This window comes from Rhea americana, unplaced genomic scaffold (genome assembly GCF_003343005.1).
Source record: "Rhea americana isolate MKP2758 unplaced genomic scaffold, rheAme1 scaffold_215, whole genome shotgun sequence".
In the NCBI taxonomy this organism is placed as follows: Eukaryota; Metazoa; Chordata; class Aves; order Rheiformes; family Rheidae; genus Rhea; species Rhea americana.
This window is the reverse complement of record NW_028186305.1, coordinates 816,438-835,660: the sequence shown is the minus strand read 5'-3', so window position 1 is coordinate 835,660 and position 19,223 is coordinate 816,438. Positions and strand designations below refer to the sequence as shown.

The 19,223-nt window shown below is 50.9% G+C and overlaps 1 protein-coding gene across 1 annotated transcript in view; it reads right to left on the bottom strand.

Moving 5' to 3' along the window:
- Positions 1-19,223, bottom strand: part of RUNX3 (RUNX family transcription factor 3) — a 27,635-nt gene that overhangs the window by 2,974 nt on the left and 5,438 nt on the right. The window contains exon 3 of the mRNA XM_085305138.1: positions 9,774-9,938. Coding sequence (XP_085161264.1) covers positions 9,774-9,938 — 165 coding nt within the window. The remainder of the gene's footprint in view (positions 1-9,773; positions 9,939-19,223) is intronic.

Below are 19,223 nucleotides of genomic sequence, written 5' to 3'. Positions count from 1 at the left end.
GGAGGGGCTGCCGCGATCCGGCCGTGGCTGCCGCGGCCTCGCACGGCGCGGCCCGCCTCCATCTCCGTGCCCTTGCACAGGGTGGCCCTTCTGCGGCTCGACGCCCTCACCATGGGGATGCCCTCCTCCATTTCAGTGCCCTCACCGTGGGGCTGCCCGCCTCCCTCTCCGTGCCCTCATGCGGGGCTGCCCTCCTCCATTTCAGTGCCCTAACCATGGGGCTGCCCGCCTCCCTTTCCGTGCCCTCATGCGGGGCTGTCCTCCTCCATTTCAGTGCCCTCACCATGGGGCTGCCCTCTTCCCTGCCGGTGCCTTCACACAGGGCTGCCCTCCTCCATCTCGCTGCCCTCACCGTGGAGCTGCGCTCCTCCACCCACGGCAGCATCCATGCCCTCACAGAGAGTGTACAACACTGATCACAGGACCTTCCCACAGCTCTGTAACACCACTGCGCTGGCAGGTTACTCTGCGGCAAACCAAATACCCTCAGCCTCCGGGTGGGTCGGAGCCGTGCCATCCCCCTRCCCTGCCACACTGCCCTCGGGCATCAGTTCTTGCTGCCCGACAACGACGAGGCCGGCTCAGCCTTCCCTGCCGGGCAGAGACCCTCCTGGGCTCCGCAACGGCCCCAGCGATTCCAAACAAAACATCTGCATTAATGTGCGCCATAACCACCTAATTCCACAGCAAAGAAACCCTCTGCCGCATTCAGCCAGCTATCAAGCAGCACTCCGGAGCAAACAACATGCGAAGCAAATGCCAGGAAAATAGGAGCGAGTGAAGCCGTACCCTCGGGCCCCACGCTGCCTTTGCTATTGCAGCTGACAATGCGTTTTAAAATCACATCTCATTGTCTCCTCAAACACACACAGAGCCCAGCGCGTCTAACACACATCTGTGTGGTAGCATTGCCTCGGAGAATTTACTACGGTTTGCCTTGCTTACTAGCTGTCCAGCCCCCATTTGCTTTTTTGGACCCTGGCAATCTGAGCTTGAGTATTTCAGTTGTCCAGTTGCCAATCAAAATATTTGAAGGAAATGTTTATTTTCTTCTCGAAATCACACCAGCTGCTGCACTAACTGAATAAGCCCATTTAGCTGTAAGAATTTAACCATTGTAAGAGTGAATTGAGTCCCCCAACCACTCCAAAATCTGACCCAATCTATCAGCGGAAATGTCAATGTTTTGGATGGGAGTTTGGGGAAGTGTGGAATGTGTATTAAATAAAAGCCATGTAAAGGTCAAAGCCCTGATTAGTAATGCCACTGTCTCCTCGTTTGGACTGGGCTGCCCAGGGGACCATGTAGGCCAGGACACACCCAATTATTTAATTGTGCAGCTGCAATTTGCACTTCTCGAGGACCCTCGAGTCCCCCTGCACACCCGCTTGCCGAGCCTCCGAGAAACGGGCTTTCAAAGCCCTGTAGCCCTCTTCCAGATAAAACAACTGGGCTCAAGTGACAGCAGCTTTATTTTTGCACCAGCCTCAGAGACAATATAGGCCTTTTCTCGACTTGATGGCAGGGAGATAAATGAAATGAATTGAGCCAGCAATGTGCCCTTGTGGCCAAGAAAGCCAATGGTATCCTGGGGTGCATTAGGAAGACTGTTGCCAGCAGGTCGAGGGAGGTGATCCTGCCCCTCTACTCAGCCCTGGTGAGGCCTCATCTCGAGTACTGTGTCCAGTTCTGCGCTCCCCAGGACAAGAGAGATACAGAGCTACTGGAGAGAGTCCAGCATAGGGCTACAAAGATGATCAGAGGGCTGGAGCATCTTCCCTATGAGGAACGRCTGCGAGAGGCTTTTTAGCCTGGGGAAGAGAAGGCTGAGGGGGGACCTGATCAATGTGTTCAAGTACCTGAAGGAAGGGTGTCAAGGGGACAGGGACAAACTCTTTTCAGTTGTCCCACATGACAGGACAAGAGGCAATGGGCAGAAATTGAAGCACAGGAAGTTCCGCCCGAACATGAGGGGGAATTTCTTCCCTGTGAGAGTGACGGAGCACTGGCACAGGTTGCCCAGAGAGGCTGTGGAGTCTCCTTCTCTGGAGATATTCAAGGCCTGCCTGGATGCAACCCTGTCTAACATGCTCTAGGTGACCCTGCTGAGCGGGGAGGTTGGACTAGATGATCTTCAGAGGTCCCTGCCAGCCTTACTGATTCTGTGATTCTATGAAAAGGGCTGTATTTGAATGCCTGCGTAGCGATAGCAGCAAGACTGTAGCAGGTCTGTGGTGAGAGCCAGGCAGGGAAGGAGGGGGTCGGTCGCAAGCACCAAGGTGGGGAGACTGGTTCGTGGCCAGCGAACTGCGGAGGATTGTCTGAGTGTGATCCGCATCCTCTCTTAAGACCATGCCTGGTCTAGGAGCTCCCTGGTGCAGCCTGAACAGGTCYCCAGAGCCTTCCCAGCATCAGCGCTGGTGGCTCTGCTCAGCGTTCCCTGGAAGCCCTCCTGGAGCAAGGCCAGAGCCACCTCTGGTTGCAGTTGGGGCTTGTCCCACAGTGCTCCACGTGCTGGGTACATCTGTACCCTTACTTAAGGTGAGCACCCCATGAGGGTGCCTGGGGCAAAGTATCTGCCAAATTAGCTAGCCCTGCTTCTTCCCCACTTGCCCATTTCTGCTGGAGGGCCTATCCCAGGAGTCCTTGTGCTGGGATGCTGTGGTCACTTTGGCTACCTGTCCAAGAACTTATCTGCCCTTCAAATAGCCCTGTGAAAGGTTTTAAAGATGAACAGCACTTCAGTGTCCAGCCCAGCAAAGCAGTTGGGGCTWGCCATGTCTCCAAACCCAGGAAAAAAGTCTGTTCTGTCTGGATAGTGGAAGAGAGCAAAAACTAGGTCAGCCCCTCATCAGTGCTGCAGCTTTTGAAGAAGGCTGAGAGACAGCTAAACAACMAACTAACTCAGGGCACGTGCTCAGAGCACAGCACTAAGGATCTGCCTGGGTGCAGCAGGAGGAGAGGATTATCTGGGGACATGCAGTCCCCAGAATCTGAGCAATTCCATGTCACCCTTAATATTACTCTGTGATCCCCCATTCAGAGATGGCGATGTGGGGAACATGCAGGGGTGTCTTCAGGTCAACAGCAATAAACCTGAGCCTGCATGTGTATTACACAACAAAAAAAAACGTACGCAGTGAGTGATACATAGAAAGCATAAAGGAAATTTAAGGGGAACTTGATAATGTGGACCTTTCCAAGTATATCTAACATATAAATACCTTCAGCATATATCACTGTTTTATTTATATGCATATACATGCCTTGCAAAATTGTCATGCAAAGTCTTGCCTGGGGCAGGGGGAAATCTCCCTTCCTGTCCTATGCTATGATGATTGACAGCAATGTAAACGCTAATGATACTTTACGCTTATGTATAAAATACTCATGCATGTGCAAGACGAAGCAAAGGACAGAAATTCTCTCCTTATATATACCTCCAGCCATTTTTCTCTTCTAGTTTCTGTGATGCTTGGACCTCTAAGTTGTCTTTCAACATTTTTCTGACCTCTCTTCCTCTCTGCTTCCTTCCCATTATTATAATGACTCCACTGGGGAGCAAGAAGAGGCAGGTGGCCAAAGATGTAGCAAATTTGCTCAGTAAGGGAAGGTGCGGGAGATGCATTCAGTCTCCAAAGACACAGCTCATCTCTGGAGAAGGTGCTGCTCTCCTCCCCGCCCACACATGCAGGCACGCTCTCACGCTCTGTCACATATGTGAACAAGTTCATTCGTTTCCAAGTCAGAGACAACTAAAAAAGAAAATGTCCCCTTCCTCCCACCCTGTGAAAAATAGAGCAAAAATTTTTTGGTGGTGGTGGGGGGGATTGAAAAAAATGAGGGTGTGAACAGCATCCGTTGTTACACGCCCATGGAGCAATTGTTCTATATCTGATATAAGTAGCTCACGAACCGGGTGCGAATACTTCCTCTGCAGAGTCTGAAAAAAAAAAAAAAAGCCCAAACCAAAACACACCACCACATATGTAGCTTTTCACAGGACTGCAAGGYACCACCTCGAGACTGCCGAGCATGTTTGCTATTCGGTTTTCTAAATCTCTTGAAATAATGTATGCTTCTGTGCAGATACTCTCAGCCACCAAACCTACTCTCAGATGAGCACCACAAACTTAACATTGCCCTCTCGGGTCCCTTCCCAGCACTTTCAATCAGATCCCAAATACTCTGGGCAACAGACCCCACACTACAGAAGGTAAGAGAGCGAACCAGGGACATTCCCAGCTATTCCTGGCTTGGCAAATCATGCACCACATCATAACCTCCTCTTCAAACGCCTCAAGGGCCATTTGGAGGCTTTTCCCTCTGTCTCAACCTTCTGGGGAGGACCCCACTTCTAACAGCCAGTCCACATTTATTCAGGACCAGTTCAGACCCATCGCTTGTGCCAACGCTGTCCCTCAAAGCTTACATTAGCTCTTCTCCCTCCCTGATGTTTACCCCCTGGATGTATTTATACAGAGCAATCAGCTTCGCTCCCCAGCCTGCCTTTTGCTAGACTAAACAAGCCACATTTCTTCCAGCTTCCTCTGCTGCGACAGACTCCCTCTTTCCCTTGCCATCCCCAGAGCCCTTTCTCACCCCACATCCCCCTGGACTGGCCTGCCACGCAGTGCATCAGGCTCAATCTGTCTCCCCCCAACGCCTGTCCTGCAAAGCTAATGAATAAACTAACGGTGCTAACTGGAGCGGGTGGGTGGGCTGAACGGGAAGAGGAGCTGCAGCAGTACTTTGATTGCAGGCACTCCCTCTGGCCTGCCTGTGCTTTGCTCTTTACCTGTATTCAAAGGGTGTTAAAAAAAAAATAACAAGCTCTGACTACATAAAAGGAAGTAGCTGAATTTACAACCCAGCCTGCAGCTAGACCACCTTGCCTGCCGAGCAGGTTTGGACCAAGCCAAGTCTGCCGTGGGAAACCCACTGCAGCAGGCCGCGCTGCTGGGGGAGGTGACGATACAAGATACGGCTCCTGCCCTGCTCTGCAGCTCCTTATCTGCAGCACAGTCCAGCAGCCTGGCCTCGCGCTGCAGCTCGCAGCAGCGCCCTCCTGCAAAGGGGCCCTGCACAGCAGTCGTGATGCTCGTACAGCAACGATCCCACGGCATATTAAAGAAATTGAGCCAGGCTTGTTGCATGCTGTTGCCTGCTGTTTTGTATGACAGCAGCACYCTGCACTGTGGCTGGAAACGGAGGTGGCACATCAGTGGCAAATGCAGCAGTCCCTGGTGCATGGACTTGCTCCCCAGGGATGCTCCAGTGCGGCACTGGCTCATGTTTCATCTTTGACCATTACATGGCAAATTAATTTAAGGGACATCCATCGTCCAGCGGGCAAATGTAATTGAGAGGAGCAGAAGACTAGTTTAAAGATAGGCACAGAAGCATTCAGAGCCTGAAAGGAGGCAGGAAACCCATCTTAAGCGTGTTCCTTCCTTTGAGGCTGAAGTTGAATCCCACAATATGTTTTCTTCCCACTAATGCTGGCCTAGCTTCCTTTGGAAACAATTTAGTCTCTGCCCATGGTAGAATGTTTTTATCCATTAAGAAACGGATATTTTAAAGAAACCATAAGTCGATCTGGACAGGGATTAGGAAGCAGCAATTCAGTGTATTTGCTGGGCCCATAATTCAGATTTTAACCTCAGAGCAGCCACGTTGCATTTCGGAAACAATAGGGCACTTGCTGCCTATGCCAAGAGGCTTCTTAAAAGTAACATAATACTTTAAAAATGTATATTTAAAAAGAAAAAGAGAAAGAGATTTTACTTTAAATGCATATGGTGAAGCATTCTGCTGATGCCTGGCCTACATTAAAAATGTTGCACTGTCTTTAAGTAATGGATTGGAAATCAAGCTGGTTAAAATTGTGTAGTTTCCAGATCAGGCAATCTGAAAGCTCTTCACCAGCAAGGACAACATTTTCAAAGCCGTTTAGCAGACACTAAGGCTAGGAGAGGCAGGACGGAGTTTGCAAAAGGATCCAGCTTTTACTGTTCTCCCTGTGAAGTCAAGGGAATTTGCTTTCTCCAGAGCATTATAAAGAGGCGCATAAAGAGATGTTAAGTGCATTAATCAAACCAACTCGCTCTGCTACTAAGTAGATCAAATTTAAAATCACTTTGCAATTGTCCTCATGTACACAAAGCCCCTGCACGTTGCTGGACAATGCACACAATTGCTTTTGAGTGGYTGAAGATGTTTCCACCGCAAAGCTAGAACACAGGAGCCGGCTGTGTGGGCGGTCCTACTCTGTTGCAATGTGAATAAAATGGTTCAGCGTGAACCACGACTAAAAGCAGGGGCCAAGGCAAAATGTCATGTGTAAAGGAGGGGGCTGCCAGGAGAATCTCAGGTCTCTGCGGGAGGACATGTTTGTCACCATCCCGCTTCCCCACAGCAGTGGGGCCCCAACAAGCAGCTGAATGCAGGCAGGAGCAAGTTCCTTTAACATCTTGCTTCACTTTTGAGAGCTCCTTGATTTTTTTTTTTTAAGTTAAAAGGCAAAACTTGAAATGAAGCAAGCACGCAAGGCTCTGGCTTCATGTGCCCCATAATAAGGAACCATTTCAAGCCATCCTAATGACAGCTTGGTGTCTCACTGCAGAGACGGAAGAGCTGGGATTTCAAAACCTCAGATTTTCCAGACCTCACTGCAGAAGTATTGAGCCAAATCCTCAATGGAGGCAAATAGCTCTGCTCTGCTGAAGCCAGGGAGCAGCATGGGCTTACACTATGCGAGGGTCACGTCTCTGCTACCTGTCCAGGCCAGATTCTCATCATAGCTACACTCTGTGATCACAGAGTGACTCTTTTTTCTCCCTGAAAAGCAGTGGAAATGAGAATGAAATCCACTCTATAGAGGACTAGTTAGATGATTAAGTTAATTTACATAAGGGATGGGAAAGGATTGATTCTCTTATCTGCCAAGGTGTAAAGTAAAAGCAAAGCCACCAAAATAAACTGACAATCAGCAGCATGAAACCAGTGTGAGAGCAGGATCTGATCCGTGTGGCCACAGTGCTGGGCACACTCTCCTCCCATGTTTCCTGGCATGCCCTTCAGAAACGATTGGTTTTCTCTTACCAGGAGGTTTTTGGTTTTAGACCATTTAACCTCAGGATGATCATTTTACGCAGGAGCTATTTATAACCTCCAGGGGCTGCTTTACTGAAAGTCTTCTGGAAATGGCTGAGGGCTAGCTCCTTCTCCCATATACACCCGTGTCCTTGCCGCGATCTCCACTGCAGCCACGTGGCCTTCCTTCCAGGGGAGGCAAAGCTGGACGCCCGTGGCGGGAGGATCACGGCTCGGGCAGGGCGTCATTTCATGGGGCTGTAACATGGTCTGCTGCTGRCAAGCAAGGAGAGGAACAGGCTCAGCTCTGCGCTGGAGTCCTGAGTGTCCAGGCAGGAGCTCAGCCTCCGGCTGCTCTGGATCCCACAGGACCGGGCCAGAGCAAACACATCTCCGAACAACACTGATGCTGTATTTCCCCCCCCCAAATATAAATTCTACTTTCTGTGCACCTATCTGCTTCCAAGAACAAACTCCACATGCCTTGCTGAAGGATTTGGGGTGCCCGAACCCCACCCCAGTGGGCTGAGGCTATTGCTGAGCCCACTGGTGGGGTTTGCCAGAAGAGCGAGTAGGAAGGGCTCATGCAAACAGAGGCCACCAACCAACCTCCGGCACGCGACTGCGTGGCCACAGGGGCTCGCCGTGAGGTGCCCTGCTCRCCGGCTGCCTCTCCGTGCCTAGAGAAAGCTAAATACGGCTCAGGTTTGGGCAGTACTCAAGTAAATGGTAGCTGGGGCTGGAGGAAGTCCAGCCTGCCCCATTTTTCCCTCCTAACTATATCTCGTTATGCTTTTGCTAATCGGCTTCTCATGTGCGTTACCTAAGAATGTGCCAAGTCGTGAGAATTACAGGCCTGTTAACTCCTGTGTTATTCTTGGCATGGGCCAGGCTCCACTTGCTCGGGTAAAAATTACGATCTTTGTGAATAAGCTGTGTGTGTGCGCGCGAGAAGGGTGTTTTTTTATTATTATTACTGGTTATAGTTAGTGTTTTGTCAAAAGGACACAGCTGAGATTAAAATTACTAAACCCATTTTGTTCCCAGTTAGGCCAATATGAATCCACGGTAACTCTAATTTTAAGGCAGTTCCTCCAACTTGAAAACAACGTAGCCATGAGCAGAGGGTCCATTATGTTTTGCAATGCTCCCCATACTTTGGACCCACTCCGCAGGAACAATATTTCAAACAGCTAGTTCTGTGTGTCTCCTTTCCTGCTGTCACTTGACATTTTGGAATTTGGCACGGAGGGTAAGTGGGGCCAGTTTCATTTTTCTTTTTGAATCTGTGTCATCACCTGATTCTTTGCACTTGCTCCAAATGGCACTGTTCAAGTTTCTGGCACAACAGGGGACTATGCTAATTTAAAATATACATCTCCCCCCCCCCAAGTTTTTTTTTTTTTTATATAGAGCCAATTAGATGAGCCTATGAAACTCTTTCTCTCTCAGTGAAAATCAAACAATAATCCTGCACAAGCTGCTTGGGTTCTTTTCATAAACTGCACTAATATAAATGAAAATTCAAAGTACAAACATTTGCATTTCAATGAGAAATAAATTAAACTTTCACTGTAATTTTGAGTTGGGAGGAGCAGGGCAGCTTCTGCAGTTCAGGTAACGTTTTCAAACATGTTTTTGTGCCTGAGACACCCTCTTTGCCAATGACATCGAGGTTTTCAAACATCTGCATCACTTTTGAAAATGCAACAAAAGGGCTTTTGAAAATTTTAGGCCCCAAACCTTCTGATAGGGCCATCTTTTCACCAAAACCCAAAGTGCAGTCAGCTTAATTTACATCCCTTACGGTCCTGTTAGCATCTCTTCTGATTTTCAAAGGCAAACAACAAGGTTAAAATTGCAAAGGAAAGGAGCATGTGGACATATAGACAGGAGGAAATGCTTTCTTAACGCATCGGAGTGGTGTTTGGAGAGCTGGGAAGTCCAGGAAACCAGGATTGCAAAGTGCCTGGATATTTTCCAATGCAGTGCCCAGTTTGGGGATGAAATTCAGATGCACAGGGCTGAGCAGACGGGTCTCTCTCAAGTAAATACCTCAAGGACTAGCGGCAATTCGTTTATCTTTCCYGGCAACAAGCTATGATGCAGCTTCATGGGGAACGCCTGAGGGCTCAGCTATGCTGATCACAAATATGGGAATAGCAAAGCCTGCATGTGTGTGTGTGAGCACGCACGTGTGCGCCCATGCAGGTGTGCAGACGCTTGGGGAATTGCTAGGCTGGAGTRAGGTGATGGATCACCCGACTTGGCATAAACACAATGCAACAAGATAAGAAACCCTCCAGATTAGCATGTAAAGTGCAACACACCCTTTCTGGTTGATGCCATCTACATGGGTATGTTCATGTCAAAGAAGCTACTGGATTTAAAATACCTTGCTTAGATCTCCCTTGCTTAGATCTCCCTTGCATTCCTACAGAAACGGCTGCTCGGTTTTTCCTGAGACTCCACATCAGATGCTGCACGGAGCAAAATCGCTCGCGTTTATGATTCAGCCGCCAGGTTCTGGGATCTGCTTGTTCAATGGGAGCCAAAAGGCTTCCAGGGACATGAAACCCAACCAAAATCCTCCCGGCCCATCCTTGAGGCTCTTCACCTCCGCCAAGCTGGCCATACATGGTTTGGGAGGACGTTGCCAGGCTGGAGCACCCAGTTACCTTGTATTGGAGTTTGTGCCTGAGAGCTGAAGTGGCTGGGGGTGCTGAGGGACCCACGAGGGTTGGGTGTCGTTGGGGTGACCCTCATGGACTGCCGCAGGCGTTCCAGCTCCCCATAGCGGTCGGCGAAGGGCTTGGTTTGGTCTTCTAGCTTCTGTCTGTGCCCTGGAACATGATAAGAAAGTCTGATATCTAATCAGCTAGCCTGACCCACGTCGGAGGCCCGAGATCATCCCGCGAACAGCAGATCAAGCAGCAGGATCCAAGCGCTGGCATCAGGGATTGCATCCGCCTTGCCCAGGCCAGCAGCTCACACCGCCCCGCATTCACCCCAAACGAGAAGGGAAAACACAGGCAAGCTGGGAAAAACCCCGTCGTCCTGTACAGCGATTCAGTGACTGGGGAACGAGCAAAGAAATGTTGAGTTTAAAATCTTTTCTATTCTTTTGGCAAAGCACATGGAAGACAAAATTGTTGCTCCCTCGGGCCGCTATCCCACTTTGCGACCCCCGCAATGGGGCTGGAGCCCTGGGGAGCCACAGAAAGGCAGACAAGGAGCGACGGGAGCAGGCTGCCCCGGCCGCCGGGAGCGCGCCTCCGCTGTGCCGCTTTGCTTCTTTCTGTTCCTCTTTTGCTGTAAAACGGGCAGACTGCTCACCTCCTCCCCGAGGCAGGGCCGCAGCTAACGAGCGTTCATCGAGCGCTCCCAGCTCCTTGGGTAGCAGCTGCTGGATGAGGGCAATAATTATTAAATTCATGCTAATTGGCCTGGGGCGAGAGGCACATGAAATACGCTCGATGCATAACTTTCGCATTGTACTATATTAATCATCGCTGAACGGCTTCACTCTCTCTGGGCCGACTTCCAGTCTCAGTTACACCCGCACAAAGCTGGAGGGCCTCCAGGGAAGCCGGGGCTGCTTCGGCTTGACACCGGGGCCGAACTCAGCCCTTGGATCCCCCTCGCTCTTCACCTGCCGCGCCAGCCCGCCACACGCCACCGCCAGACCTTCGCGAAGCGGCCAACGCGTTGGTGGTGTGCGGGCACGGCACGGAGGCGGCAGAGGAGCTGGCCAGCAGCCCTCCTGCAGCTGATGTCAGATCCTACCGTACAGCCCCAAATTCGACTCTCAGTGGCTTTCAAAAAAGGATGCCGTGAAAACCTGAYGGGTGCAGAGCGGAGCTGCCTCTTCTGCACATCCTCCTTCCCGCCCCCCAAGCCGTGCCGCTCGCTTGAGCTTGGTGTCAATTTATAGCAAAAGCACAGAAAGTCCCCCAACTTCCCCCTCCTTAAATCTGGTGCCTGCTGTCTTGCAATCTCACAGTTGCTGTCCATATAGACGGCGGCAGCTCAGACGGGAAGGGGGAGCATTTGCTCTCTGGAGGCTCTAGCACGCCCGGCCGAGCTCCCTGCCGACGTGTGGCTCTGCACGGGTCTCGGTGGCAAAGCGAGCCCAGCCGCAGGCTTGGAGGGCCGTTGGCGCTTCCCGCTGAGCTCCACATCCAGGTGAGCTGCACCATCTCCTCCAGATAGGACCTGCCTAGGTAAAACCCCCAACAGAGCTAAAACGGGCAGATGCCAGAGAGCAAAACTCAGTAAGAAAGGATTCTCAGCAGAAAGCAAGACTCAGCGATATTCTAAAAAAGCATTTTCCSTCCTGCGTGAAGTAAACTGAGGAAACCTCAAATCAACGCCATAAAAGACTTCTTCTAATCTCTGCATGTCCCTAGACCTCGGGCATCTTTGCGTTATCTGAGGGCCTTCAGAGAGGTGAGCAAAGTCTGTTACACGATACTTGCTCTTTCCCCAAAGGGCGAAGTRTGTGCAGTGAGGTGTCTTGTTTTGGCCCACATTTTATTATTTTAATACACATTTTARCACACAAGGTGAAAAATAGGTTAACTCCTTTAACCAGTTTCTCAGGCAGGGGTTAGCGGAGAAGCCAAAAGGACTTCAAAGACYGAGTCCTGCAGAAATTTAATATAAATTAATTTATCTTCCCTTAGCTCAGCTGAAACCCCATCCTGCAGCAGGAGCTGGCATGTGACTGAGAAAATCCTGAAAAATAAATCAAGTGATCTCTGTGCTGATAATATTTTCAAAGATTATTCAACTGTGCAACTCCATGGAGGGCTGCATGTGGCTCCATCGGGCTGTCCCGGGGCTGCTGGGTCACCGCGCTCTCTGAGCGTGGGCACGGCCCCGGGGGGTTTGAGTCTCAGGTAAACACTAGTCCTGCGCTTATACCCCCTAAAAGGGGCTGGTTTGTGGGGAATCTCAGCAACTACTAGCCAACCCCTCCAGAAGCTAAAACTATCCTGATAAAAAGAAAGTAGAAGAATAGACACAAATATAAGTCAAGGCAAACACAGGGGCTCACCCAGGAGGGAAAGCTCAGAGCAGAGCAATGAGGACCTTTCCCGGCTCTCCCTGTCCGATTGAATCAGGCAGTGCCGTAACTTCATCCGCTCAGGCGGCACCAAACAGCGCTAAGCCACACCAGTAAGGAGGCGAAGGAGTTAAAACCCACCACCTCCAAGGACTACCAAGCCTGTTGGGTACACACTGTCTCACCAGGACTTCCTGCCGGCTGTCACTTACGGCCAAGGACGTCAAACTGTCACGCAAGAGAGAATCACTATTAATGGGTTTCTTTCATCAGAACAACCTGAGCTTTTGAACTTCTACAGCGGCTCACTTCATTACAGGCCTTTCCCCATCTACCCACAGCTGTCACGCAGAGGAAACCAATGCTGTCAGATGAACAGCAGCAGAGAGAAGAAAGGTGATTTCTAACTCAAACCAAGGACTGACTCAAAGCCTACCAAAGTCAGTGGGCAGATTTTCAATTGACTTCAAGCAGCTCAAGATCTCATCCCAAGAAATCAGTCGGAGAAGTCTTCATCACTCTGGGGGGTGACCTTTGTGTGTGTAACCTGCAACTGCGTTGGAGACTTTCTGCTGGGTTTCCTCCCGCGTTTCGCTCTGCGCCCAGCCCTCTTCCCTCCTCGTCAGCACAGCTGTATTTTCAACTGTGCTGGCATTCGCTTGCAGCTCAATATTTATGCAAACGACAGTCTTTACTACTATAAAATGACGGCAGCTACTGACCCTGGGCAGTTCTTGTCAACAGACAGGGGTTTTAAAGACAGATCAGGTTTCCGAATCAGCTAACTGATATTCAATATGACATGATGTAAACATTGACAGATCACCTTAGATCCTGACGTAGCAACAAGATCTGTATCAGCATATCAAACAAACGAGCCCATTGAACATTTCCCAGCTGGAAGAAGTGATGTGAATTTGACACTTTAGGCCAGTAATAAGAAGCATACTGGAAGTTTTGGGTGTTTCCTTGGAAGGCAGACAGCGAAACAGTGTATGCAGCAAGGAAACTCAGGCCCTCAAAGCCCCGATTTAAAGACAAACTTTTCAAAGACCAAATAGACCCTGCTCTTCCTGATAGCACTGCACAACCTGACATAGCCTCCRAAATGGGAACCTGGAAGGGGTTTCCAGGCAATGTGGGGGTGTTCACAGCATTCAGCAAGAGCTGCCTATTTCCCTAAATTATCAAGATGCAGAATGCAAGTATGATCAGAAAAGGAGCTCTAGGAACTTCATGGCTTGAATGATACCAGAAGCATAGAACTGTCGGATTTCATTCAGCCCAGTACAGAGACCGGGGCCATCTGCAAGACCCTGCCACCATCAGGGATGCTTGGGGTCCTGGTCCCCAGGTTTAGCTACGGTTAACTGCAGATGGAGTTACTGTTGGAGTTGCACACAGTGTCCTCCTCCCTCTGCAAGTTCAGATCTGAGCATCACGTTCGCCCCAATCCCCTTCTCGCAGCCCCGTGCTACCAAAGGAAAGGAGAGCAGATGGTGGGAAGTGGCTTGGCCCTCCCTAGGCGTCTTGCTGCGAAATCCTGGCAGCAAGCTGGAGCGAAGGAAACTCAGAGCAGTTCAGCTCTGGGGGGATGTTCATTAACACACACATTTGCAGATCATTTCCTTCGCTCCGCTGAGGAGGAGACGGTAGCACAGTCTGGGGAAAGCGCCTCTGCTTTAACGTGCTGCAGCAGCAGCTTGAGCCAAGCCACCAGCTGCTGCACAGCACCCCATGCATCCACCTTTAAAGTGTGGCTCCAGCAACGGAGGCGAGCTCCTCCCATCCCTCCCCCAAGGCACTGCTCAAATATTAATAGCAAACCCCTGCACAGYTTAGCAGAGGAAGTAGCTAACCAGGAGCAATCTGTGCGTCCATGCTGCACACAACCGAACGGCTTCGCCTATACACGTCCATGAGAACGGACCACAAGAAAGCAATCAGCAGTGAACAAAACTTCAGCTCAACACACAAAACAAACCTTTCAAATCATTCATGTAGCTCTCAAAATACATACTTCAGAGAGACATACCAGTCCTCTACAGAGGGTTGAATTTGTTCCCAGTCTGAGCCTCGGCTAGACTATCAAGTCCCAGCATGCGCTCCAGAATGAAGCCACATGTGAAGTGCTCGTGTTATGGGAACATCAGGCCTGTCACTTCGAACAGATGCTTGGGCATTTTTTATCTTAGGCACACCTATAACGCAAAACATGGCTGAACATCCCTCAAATTTCCCCTGGAAACCCATCTCTGGCTCAAGACTCAGCACGGGAAAAAATCCAGCCAACAGGAATTTGGTGGAGAGCCCCACGACCACCAAAAGAGGGGAGGGAAGGATGGCGCAGGAACGGGAACTGGGCTGCCCGCAGCGTCAGTGGCTGGAAGCGACTCAAACCGGACATCTCCGCAGAGGAAGATGGAGATCTCCACCGAGCTCCTCCAGAGAGCAACAGCGACCAGCAAGTGCCAGTGCTACTTCATCCAACTTCTAAAAGTCAAGCCCAGAAGTTCACAGGAGGGAGCAAAAGGAAAGGAGGAAAACGTTCGCGGGAACCGTCCCTTCTGCTGCCGAACAAAGTCAAGCACAGATAACTCATTATTCACATGTTTGAAGTTGGCCTGCTTACGCCATTTGGAAAGAGAATCAGTCACGGCGAGTCTTTGCTTTGGTTTCCTCTGGTTTTCGTGAGACACTACCGCTACTGTCTTTCTCCAGCTTTGAGAGAAAGGGGAGTGTGTCGCAATGCGCCTCGGCTCGCATGTTCTGGCACAGGATTTACACCAACTCGAACAACGAAAGGAAAATAATATTTGACGGGGGAGGGGGAGTGAATTAAAAGAGAGGTTGCTAATTTATAAAGCTTTTTTAGCTGGTGGTGGTCTGAGATGAATTGGCTGCCTCTAAAAGGATGAAAATAAATATCCCTCTTTTTGAAGGAAATACGCTGGCTTGCTGCCAGCTGGCAGGAAGCGTGGAGATATGTTGCATTTACAGTAGGTTTTTACTGTCTGAAGCTCCAGCAGTGGGAGAGATGTTCGTTATAGGCAGCCTGGTATCGATTAGCTGGGCTTGCGAGCCCCTTATCTCCTCTCACTTGTGGGTTAGTCACTTGGTTTTGCCTCTGCCTCTCTGCCTATTCATCCTGCGACCAGAGGGTTGCAAATGTGGCACTTTCTGATGGACCCGACTGCACTTGTGGCCTTTTATCACACCAGCAGCCCCAACAGCTTTATCCCTCTGGAAGGAAATCAAAGCCCTTCATTAACGCAGATGTTCAAACAGAAATTGAGGGCTGCTCTTCCAAAAGCTCCTGGGATACGAGAGCCACGGCCCACGTTYGCATCAGGAGGAACACCAAACTCATCTTTTGGTGCAGCTTGGGCGCAGGTCCCTGAAGGACACAGACTCCTCATTCTCAGGGTTTCAGCRGGGAAACCGACTCTTCCTCGATTCACAAAGATATTTAAGCACTTTGSAGCACAGGTAAATGCCTGGTGGGATCCTCAGCAACAGGCTGRGCAAACTTCACCGAGTTTAAGCATTTAGCCTGCTGAGGCACTGCTGAGAATCCCCACAAGTGCTTTCCTGCACCTTTCAGTGCTTAAAAACCATTGAAAATCTGGCTCAGAGATTGCAGGATGAATTAGGAGTTTTTTTAAAAATTTTGATTGAAGATTTGAAAGTTTCACCCAATGAGTGTCGTAAACTAGCAGATCAGTGTACGTTGGTGGGAAATACAGCAGCTTTGGTAACCAGCATAAAAATCACTAGCCTCACTGACTTCTCYGTGGTTGCTCCTGTTTCCAGGAAGGTAAAATTCAATTTTGAGCTGTGATCCAGTTCTCATGGAATTAGATAAAAACCCTGAGTCAAAGATTTCAAAGCTGGGTGCTCGGGAGGAAGGAGACGGACCTCGAGACCATCCAGCTGCTGTTGCCTCAGCCAGGCCTGAGATCAGCTTTCCAAATGCACGCGTTAGCTGTCACTACGTACGTCGGCGGAGGAGTGCCAGTTCGCAGCAGGCGGTGAGTTAATGCTTGCTATCTAACAGCTTGAAACGGGACCCGTGCGGTACCAGTACAGCTGGTTTTTCCCAGCTACAGGAACCTGTTCCAGTAGGGCAAACGCATCAAATTCCTTTGGGTAACACTRCTTAAGGAGACTCTACCCAGGACGTGCAGGACCGTCAGCCGGGTCCAGACCCGTGCGAGGAACGTGCCACGTTTCAGCTAACGCACTCGAGGCCGCAGGGCCTCTCGGTAGCAGCGCGGACGTAGTAACGATTGCGAAGCACGGCCCGGGGGCCGCACAGCCTGGCCCCGGGGCTGCCGAGCCGCCCGCTCCAGCCCGCGGGTTTGGAACGTGCTCGGCTGCGCCRGCACCCGCAGAGCCAGGCGAGGGGAAGCTCGGCGGAGCCTGAGCCCTCGGCGCAATGATTCAGGGCTGAAGACGGGCACTTGGGCTCCGCTTGCCACTTTCTCCGTCTTTCCTTCCCTCTTTCTAACTACAATGTACAAATTCACTGGAAAGAGTAAGATAAAATAATGCAAAATCATGTCTAAGCACCTTCCGCTGCAGGATATGATTTATCTCTGGCTGATTTCTGAGCAGGTGACTGGTCTCCGGCAGCGGAAGAGCAGGGTCTTAGGAACTAAATTTCATCTCACTCTGAGTCAAATCGTCTTCCTCCCTCCGCCACATCATTAAAGTGATTGGTCGCACTGATAAGCCCTTTCGAGAGGGAGAAACGAGACTTGTCCTGTCCTGATATCTGATGCAATCTTGCGGTTTTGTTTGATAGTTTTGGTCCCTTAGCTGTTGTCTTCCCTGAAATGAAATTTTCCTTTTAGCATTGACTTTTTTCTTTTTTCTTTCTTTCTTTCTTTCTTTTTTTTTTTTTTTTTTTTTTTTTAATACACAACCCCGTGTGCTGTGCTCTAGAGCTTTCAAATCTTGCCAGACGTAAGTGAAGTTACATTGCCTGAATAAACCTGGGAGATACCGTCTCCGCAGTGCCGGGGGAATCCTCGCCAGCGACAGCGTCTGCGAACGTGTTACACCCTCAGCTTGCCCTCTGCCCACCAGCTCATYGCATCCAGTGTACAAGTAGGTAAAGCGAGGTGAGGGGGCCAAATTCGCTGCTGGCCCACAAACCGGCGCCTCCGAGAAGGAGCAAAGCTCGAGAGCATCCTCGCGGTGCCTGCAGAGATCCCCTCTGGAGCATCCCGTCGCCTCCTCTGCCCCRCACCAGCCCGCTCCTCGCGTCCGCACGGCTCCGCCACGCCACGCGGCTCGAGCCGGGCAACCTCACCCGTTATTTATTTGTACAGCACCTGGCACAACCCGCTCGTAGCGCCCAACCAGAGCACCGAAATGCCTCCGACATCTTTCTGGAAGCAGCCTTCAAGGAGAAACTTAGCTCTCCAGACAGCCCCCACCCACTACATCATCCTTTTTCTTTGGTTCAGTCCCTTGCAAATACACTCTTTCTCACGTCCCACTTACTTCTCCAATTGTGATTTTTTTTTTCCCCAAAGCCAAAGCAAGAGCAACTATGCCAATTTTACCCCAGCTGAGAATCGTGCCCTGGGGTTTTCTAAAGCTTTCAGAAGCAGGAGGTGTTGCAACCAATTTAAACAAAGATTGCTTTGTACAATGCAAGCAAAAAATAATTTCCCTGTTCTGACTCCCCTGTGCAGCTTTGCTTAGAAAATGTTGGTCATTTTTAAGTGAAATTATTTTGAAGTTATTACACACTGGATGATTATAAAAGGAGAGGTGGAATTTACTATATGCAGCAAATAAAATAATTAGAGGGGTGAATTTCTTGGAGCCCATATAATTTTGGTTGGCCTGTTAATACATCTTTTAAGGCCAGGGTTAGAGCCTCGAGCTATAAGGCACGGCGCGACGCCATCCCAGCGCGCTGCACGCAGCCGAGCAACCTTTGCGCCCGCGCTGGCGCCGCGGCCCATGCACGCAGCCCGCAGAAACYGGGGCGCGGGATCTCCCGCGGGTGCCGAGCCCCAACTCCCCCTCGCCGCACCGGGCCCGGAAGGGGTTAAACGAAGAGCAGCGCCTATAAGAAATGAGACGAGGAGGCAGTTCAACGTAATTGCGGCAGATGCATGTATCAACGGCGGCCCGAGCTGCCTCCGCAAGCAAACGCGGCGCTGCACTGTCCCCCCCAGGTACCGACGGGTTCAAACTCCCCCGCTGGGATCGAAACACGCTGGCGAGGGCGATAAAACCAGAGAAACCCTCCCGCGCGGCCAGCTCCGAGCCGGATCCGCAGGGCGGGCTCCCGCGGTGCCTCTGCCCCGGGCGTCTGCCCCGCGCGCCTCCTTCCAGGGCGCCCCGAAAAGCGCCCATACGCCCCRTCCAGGCAGGACACGCCACCGGGGCCGGCAGGGAGAAGCAGCGCGAGCGTCTCCGAGCGTCCGTCCCGCTCCCGGAGCGGGCGGCTCATAAGGAAGCGAAAATCTGCCACTCGACGTTTCCTCCCCTTCCTCCCCAGGGAGGGCGACGGGTCTCGAGAAGTGGGAAATCGGAGTATTTTTAAGTACCCCATTTTAAATTAGAACAAATTGCAGCAATTTTACACCTACAAGTAACTGTCCAGGAAGCGGTGAGGTCCTTCGTTTATTTAAACGATCTTGTTGGATTTATTTATCTATCTTTCCTTTTTTTTGGTGCCATTTCCCTCCCTTTTTTTTTCTTTTTTAATTCCCAGACAAACTGGGAAATGTTTACCTATTTATATCCAGCTTAGGACAAGCAGAGGGAGGGGAAAAAAAAAAAAAAAAACAAGATCCAAATAATACCCCGAAGCATCGCCCCGTGGGAGCGCTTCAGCACGCAGCCTGGCGAAAGGTCCCTCGACCGGCCGGGGCGGCGCGGGAGGCCGGCGGGAGACGCGGTCGTCGTCCCCGTCCCGTTTTCGCTCCCTGTTGAGTTCCCCCAAGCTGCTGGCGATCCCCGCTCGGCGCGGCGCGGGTTCCCGAGGCGCCGCGGCGTAGCGAGCGCCGTCGCGGGCCGTCTGCCTTAACCGCGC